The following is a 6,969-nucleotide window of genomic DNA, read 5'->3' on the forward strand; positions in this document are numbered from 1 at the left end:
CCCCCCGAGCTGTTGGAGCTCCGTCCCCCCTCGAAGTGCCTGACGCCAGGGAGCGCTGCGGGGGATGGAGGGGGGTGGGGGGGGCGAAGCTGCGCAACCGGTTTATTTCGTGCTGTGTCACGCAAATCTCTGAAGTTTTTAAGAAGCAAAAGCCGGGTTGCGGTGAATTCCCCTCCCTCCTTAGCCAGGCCCGGCCGCACCTCCCCGTCGCCCCGGCAACGGCCCCGCGCCGCCGCGGGTGCCTCTTCACCATGGCAAGCGTTCCGGGGCGGGTGGCGGGAGGGCGGGCCAATCACAGCGCGGGTGCCGCGCTACGATTGGTCAGCTCGCGTCGTCGAGGCGGGGAGAGGTGGAGATTGACGCGACGTCAGACCAATTGAGAGGGGCTCCAAGGGAAGGTTACGGGCGACGGCCAATGGGCGCGCGGCGTGAGCGGGCCGTGGTGGGCGCTCCGGAAGCGGAGGGGGCTGGCGGAAAATGGCGCCCCGCTCGAAGTCGGAGCGGCGCGGCCCGGGGGGAAAGGGAGGCCCGCGTGGCCGCCGCCAGCACGTCGTGAGGCACCTGGAGCGCGTCAAGGTGAGCGGGAAACCCGAGGAGGGGGCACTAGTACGGTCGGAGCGGGGGTGGCTGGGCCCGGCTCCCCGCGGCGTCCCGTCGGCCTTGGGGGTTTAGGGTGCGGGGCTGGTGGTGCCGGAGAAATAAAGCCCGAAAAGGCGGTAGTGAAGCGGTGCCCGGGTCATGCTGTCGCTGCCCCGCAAAGAGGTGGGCCCGGGCCCTCCGCACTTGCCCAGCGCTCGCCAAAAGTGCCTGTGAGCCCTGCGGGTGCCGGGCTGTGGGGTGGCTGGGCCGGCCACGGCCCTCAGCATGGCCCGCGGGGGCTGCCGAGGGGGTGAGCAAGCAGAGAGGGTGAGCTGGTTGGGGGCCCGAAATGGAGGGCAGGTCTTCTGCCCCTGGGGCTGGAAAGCAGGCTCCCGGGGCTGGTTTTGGGGCTGAGAAGCAGCCGGAGTTGTGTGGCTTTGCGGTGAGAAGCAAGGGTCGAGTCCTGCGTTTTTGTGGCTTGAGAGCGGGCCCAGGAGCTGGGGTTTGGGGCTCAGAAACGGGCAGTAAGTGAGCTGTTTTGGGGCCCAAGAGCAGACTCCCGTTTGGCTGGTTTTGCGGGGGGGTGGGGGTGGGGGGCAGGGAGGGGCGGGAGGGCGCTGGGGGCTGCGGGGAAAAGCACGGGGTGGGCAGGGTGCGTGGACCCTCCCTGGAGGTGGGGGTCTGGTCCCGTGGGACCCCTGCGTTCAGGAGGCCAGCGTGCAGCAGGCTGAACTCCGTGTCTGAGGGGGTCTCTGGGGGGAACCCTCTCCTCTTCGAGTCCAGCTCTTTTTTTATATGCTGTTTAGAGTAGTTATTAGGTAATTAGTCACACAAACTAATAAATATTTATACCGTGTGCAGCTGTTGTGTTTAATGACAATACTCAAGTCAGGACGGTGATTGAAGGACGCCCTTGTCAAAAGCCCAGACTGTTGCGAGTAGCCGGAGCTTGTAAGGAGAAGGAGCGGCCGGGTGCAGGCCGGGCTGTCCCCAGCGAGGCGCCAGGAGCAGCGGGGAGGCGAGTCGTCCTTCTCCCGGCGAGGAGCCCGGCCTCTCGCCTGGGGTGTTACATCCACACCGGCTGCCTCTGGTGGCCCCGCTCCCGAGGGCGGAGGTAGCGTGGGGGTCCCCCGGCTTGTCCCCATGGGCTGGCTGTGACAAACAGGGTCATTTCTCGCCTCCTCCTTTCCCAGTGTCCCCTGGTGCGTGCCGGGAGGAAAATCCTGCGGGGTCAATTCTGTCGGCTGCTCCGGTAATGGCAGGCATGGGGCTGGGGGAGTGGGGAGAAACGTTTGCGAGTTCAGGGGAGCTACGGGTACTCCGCGTCAAACCCCCAGAAAAGGCAAATCTGCTGCTACCGTGGAAAATCTGGTGCAGAATTGCAGTTAAGAGAGCGTGCCTCCTTCCCAAATTGGTGCCCGGGTGGTTAGGAATGTCTTCCTTTCGGGTAAAAGAGCGAACTTTCCTCTCAGATGAATTAAGAGTTGCCCGATACCTTCTTTAGGGTCCGGTGTTTCTCTTCTGTTTGTTCGTGCTCATTTTATGGGCAAGTTGGAAATAGCCTTTTCTTTTTCCCCTGCGTAACTGAATTTTTATGAGTCTGCGGTGTGAGGGCCGTTAATTTTTGAGCACCTAGTTGCCAGTGGAAACGTAATGAATGAAACACGATGGAAACTGATGTTTCCCTTGATTTTTATTCAATTTTTTTTTCTTTTTTTTTTTCCTTCGAGTGTTGATGGCACGTTGTCCTGTGCCTCAACCCACGTTCTGTTCCGCTGAGCCTTCGATCTGGGTCCAAAAAGTTTGTGCTTCCAGAAAAGGACTAGTCGTTCAGCTCATTGAGGTGTCTGCTCAGAGGGTCGCTGAAGTACGCGGTCAGCGTTAAAGCTGAATTTCACTTAATGTTGCAGCTGCTGGTCTTCCCTTTCATTAATTTCCCCCCAGCTCCCTCATGGGTGGGGTTTTTTTTGGTTTGTTTTGTGTGTGGGGTGTGGGCTTTTTTGGGGCGTGTGTGTGTGGTTTCCAAAGGGGAGCGCGGTGTTGCCTGGTGCAGCCTGCAGAGCTCTTTTGCTGCCTGACCTGCCCTTTTTCACTCCTCTCTCAGGGCTGTAACTTTCCTTTGGCTAATTTGAGCAGAGCAATGAAGTTACTTGCCTGTGTAAATGTGCTGGTAGTACCAGGAAGGTAAGTGCTTGAACCAGTGGTGAAAAACTTGGCTACAAGTAGAATATCCGCAGGAAGAGCAACAGCAGCAGCAGCAGCAGGAAGCCAATCGCGAGTTCCCCAAAAATCGGGTGTGTCAAACACATCAAAGTTTTATTGCCAAATGTTGTTTGCCAGGACCTTGCAAGTGGCTCTTTTTGGTAAACGTAACTTCTCAGGAAATTCAGGGTTGCGTGTGGCAAAACCCTTCCCTCTGTCTGCGTGCCCCGCTCCATAAACGACTGGTGGCGGGGCTGTTGTTCCCCACTCTGGGTCTTGCCGCCGTGGTGCTGCGATATTTAGACCTAGGAGACGCGTTTCGGAAGGGAAGGAAAAAGCGTTCTCAGCCCTTTTAAGGAAAAGGGCAGACCCTCTTCTCTGTCTGCGGCTTTCCTGCGCACGCGAGATGAAGCTGTTTTATTTTTCTCCCTTGTTCCTGGTCTAAATATCTCTGAAGCTGCTGCTGCTGCGGGTTTGCAATTTGCGGTGCTGCGTGCTTGTGGAGTTGTCGTTGTGCATGACTTCTGCTGTGGCCAAGTGTCTAGAGGCGGTTTTCAGTTTAAAGCTTCAGAAATGGCATCCCCTGAAAGCAGCGTAGGTGAAGCTGATCCTGGGCGTGCGGCTGCGCTCTCAGGGATGCGCGGGGGCTCCTCGTGCAAAGAGCGAGGTGCGCGTGGGCACCGGCAGGGTTGCGCTCGGGTCTGGGCGCGTGCCATAGTTTTGCTGTTGGGAGACGGCAGAGAGCGTGTGTCCGGTAAGGCGGAGGGCAGTTGAAAGCCGGCAGGGACCCTGAGCAGGTTCGGTGGCGCAACGGCAGTTTTAAAAGCTCTTGACCGTCTGGAGAAAGGGCCTGGAAAAAATCATTGCCTTTTTGGAAGGACGGGACGTTCACGGGACGGTGGGTTGCTGTACCTTGTAACAAAAACATTCACCTTGGGCTGTCTAGGGTGAGGAAACCTTGGCTGTACGTAGGCTTGAGGCAGTGTACCCGTCCGTGTCTGTCACCTGCGTGGGCCCGGGAAGGTGGCTCTAGTGCAACTGAAGCTGCCGGTGAGTCAATGAAAGGCAGGGTTGTCTGAAGAATGCAAGAGCTCTGGTGGCCTGCCCCAAGAAGCGTCCCAAAGGAGATGCCAAGTAGTTTTTCCTCCGCTCGGCTGTCGTCTTGGCAAACCTTCAGGGAAGAAGGCAGCTTGAGATTCCTACCCAGCTTTATGCTAAAGGATTTTTTCCTCTCTCGGCAGATTGTCAACTGCCAGCCTTTCTTCCGTGGTCTCCCTTTCTTCTGCTGTGGCGGTACGGGACAGACGGAAAGGATCCAGAGTGGTCTGCGAGGACGAGGTACGTCTCTCGTGTGCGTCTGCCTTTTTCCTAAGGTCCTTGTCGTGTGGGCTTTGAAGCTAACGTGACGGATGTGCCGACTCTCCTCCCGTAGCTTTTCGATGAAATACTTGAACGCGAATACTAAAAATAAGGTGTGTTCTGGAGCACTTTGCACCCATGCAAAGCTTGCTTCCCTCCGCTTATTTTCTCCTCCCGAAAGCATAATCTCTTTCTGTGTGCTTACCGTTAACTGGCACTGTGAGAATAACGTTGTACTGAAAGAGGGAAGAAAGCGTTCGTAAGGGTTCAGATGCTCCGAAGAAGGAGACTTTGGTTTTGTGGTAGAAGCTTTATGCTTTTTCAGTCCACAAGTTTTTAAAATATCTTCCAGTAGTACTGGAAAACCTTACTGAGATACTAGCCTCTGTACAAAAAGCAGTTGAGGTCACAGAAGAGACATGGACGAAGCGGGACAAAGCAGCGTGGCTTCTGCGTGTTTTCTGGGCTTTGCCAAGAAGCACCGGCAGCCTTGTAACCTGTGACAGCGAGTCCCGATGCGGTTTTAGTGAGCTGCTGCTTTCCTAATGTCCTTTTTTGGCAACAAGACTTTGCGCGCTCTCTCCCTCTCTTTTTTTTTTTTTTTTTTTTTTTTTAAAAAAACAAACAACCCACCAAAAACAAACAAACCAAAAAAAAAAAAACCCACAAAACAACAAACAAACAACAAAGTCCACTTCCTTCCAAAGGCCCAAGCACAGCCTGTCTTCCGAATTTGGTGGCATCGCCGGTCTTTGGGTTCTCGGTCGTAACAGGCGAGACATCATAAAAACACGTTCCTCTGCATGTTCAGCACAGCCGAAAGCATCGGCACATCTGCCGGTCCTTTTTGGTAGCCTTATGGATTGTGGGAGCAGGGATTTGATTTCCCCCCCCTCCCCCTCCAGTAAAACCGTACGGGGGATTTTTTATCTTGCTGATTTTTGTATCCCAAATTAAACTTTAAAAGAGGTTACGATTGTAGAATTTACAAATGGACTAGCGTTGTTTAAACTGCAACTGCCAAGTGGCTGTAGCCTACAGTGTATTCGGTGTGCTTTGGCAGTTAGGTATTTGTTCTGAAGCTTTAAAAACAGGGCCTTTTTTTAATTACATTTAAACGTTTAACAAAGGAAATGTTTAAAACCAAATGTTTAAACAAAGGAAGCGTTTAAAAAGAGACAACTGAATGTTAGCGGGGTTTTATTGCCAATCTTGAGACGGAGCGCTCTGAAGTTCTTGATTTCTGTCTGGCTGTCAGCGGCGCGTTTCCCCGGCGGTTCAGTAGCGTCTCTCCTGGGCAGGGCAGCCAGCCAGATGTCCCCGCTAATCGTGCGGCGCCCAACCCCCCCCCCCCCCGAGTCAAATTATAGCTGTGTACTTTGGAGATGGATAGTTTAATGGTATCGACTGACAGCTGGGCAAGTTCATTTAGTGCCGAAGGAAAGTCAAATACTTTAGTAGTATAAGTATTTTTATTGGAGAGAGAGGGAGAGATTTCTCTAAGCATACGTGCGCCTCTTCAGCATAGAGTGAAGGACTGAGCTTTGTTCTTCCTTGTTCATTGCACTCTTCAGAGTTTTACCCTTCCCTTTCAGCTGTACTGACCCAGCAAGGTGTGCAGCTGCAGCAGCAGCAGCAGTGGCGGTGGCGCGAGGGCTGTAGGTGTTTGAGGGGGTCGGTCGCGTCGATTCTGGTCACGGCCCAGCCCTGTGCGGCTGCCTGGCAGGGGGATGTCCCCGCGGCAGCGCCGTGAGGAAGGGAGGAGGGGTTCCCCAGGGCCAGCCAGAGGGTTTACTGTCGTGCTCAGAATGGCACCAATTAGTCTTAATACTGACTGGAAGAGTTCCAGTCGCTCTGGCTTTGAAAGGCCGCGCTGTATTTCGCGCTGAGTTGTTTCCCTGGAGTCCTCCTGTAGCTCAGCTGCTGTCCCGTCCCTCCGTGTGAGGGAATTCCTCTGCTTTCTTCTGTGCTCTTTGTTAATCTGCTGAAATATAATTGGGGCTTTTTGTGTTTCAGGTGTCTCGCTGTACGGGTCTGGCGACGCTCAGTACACCCCCCTGCCCAGGTTTGCCTGCCGGTGGTTGGGCGCCCCGAGGGGACGGGACCAGCCCTGGGCGCGGTGGCTTTGTGCCTTTTTTGGGGGGTGAATGAAAAGGGGGGAGTGTGTCTGTGTGGGTGATGATGTCATTTGGGGCAGCCCAAGGTCCCCCGGGGGGGGGTGGGGGTCGGCGATGATGTGTCGGAGGAGCAGGTGAGTGGGGGCTGGGGGGGTCACGCAGGGGTCGCAGTCTCATAATGTCTGAAAATTCATGGGGGGGATTAAAAACCATTAAAACCTGTAAGTATGGGCGTGAGGCATTGAAATAGAGAAAAATCTCTCGTTTTTATTATCTACTGATAAATGAATATGTATGTCGAAGGAGTTGAAAATAAAAACCTCCTGTACAACAATTCTCCTCTATTCTATAAAGGAATTTTAGACTATAAAGAGATGCGTCCCAGAGTCCATTTCTGCCGTTATCGTTCTCTCTCTGCCGGGCTGCCCGTCCCTCTGCTTTAATTGCCACGTCTCTGCTCTTCAGCTCCTGGAGGTTTTGTGGTGTTTCCCGGGTTTATCATCCCCCTAAATATATGTATATATGTGTGGCTAGACACATAAGTGAAATGTCTGTGTACTATAAGGTTTTTGAAAGGCTTTCTTTGCATTTTTGTGGAAAGCGTTTAAAAACTCGCCACCCGCTTGTAACCTCTGTCGAAGAGGTAAAAGCGCTTTCAAGAGCTGCTGCCCCGGCCCCGCCCCCTGCCTGCTTGTGCCCCGCCTCCCGCTCC

At 54.5% G+C, this 6,969-nt stretch overlaps 1 protein-coding gene across 1 annotated transcript; it reads left to right on the top strand.

Moving 5' to 3' along the window:
• Window positions 1–474: 474 nt before the first annotated feature.
• On the top strand, window positions 475–6,379 carry LOC309685122 (uncharacterized protein). Its single transcript, XM_082500936.1, has 3 exons — window positions 475–576; window positions 4,023–4,119; window positions 6,157–6,379. The coding sequence occupies exons 1-3, from the start codon at window positions 478–480 to the stop codon at window positions 6,285–6,287; spliced, it is 327 nt and encodes a 108-aa protein (XP_082357062.1). The 5' UTR covers window positions 475–477; the 3' UTR covers window positions 6,288–6,379.
• Window positions 6,380–6,969: the final 590 nt, after the last annotated feature.

This window comes from Vanellus vanellus (assembly GCF_965231255.1).
Source record: "Vanellus vanellus genome assembly, contig: HAP1_SCAFFOLD_1207, whole genome shotgun sequence".
Classification (NCBI taxonomy): domain Eukaryota; kingdom Metazoa; phylum Chordata; class Aves; order Charadriiformes; family Charadriidae; genus Vanellus; species Vanellus vanellus.

Coding starts and splice junctions, on each gene's coding strand:
- LOC309685122 (XM_082500936.1), top strand. CDS start 478: ATGGCGCCCCGCTCGAAGTCGGAGCGGCGCGGCCCGGGGGGAAAGGGA. Junction 577..4,022: donor GGCACCTGGAGCGCGTCAAG/GTGAGCGGGAAA, acceptor CTCTCTCGGCAG/ATTGTCAACTGCCAGCCTTT. Junction 4,120..6,156: donor GAGTGGTCTGCGAGGACGAG/GTACGTCTCTCG, acceptor TTTGTGTTTCAG/GTGTCTCGCTGTACGGGTCT.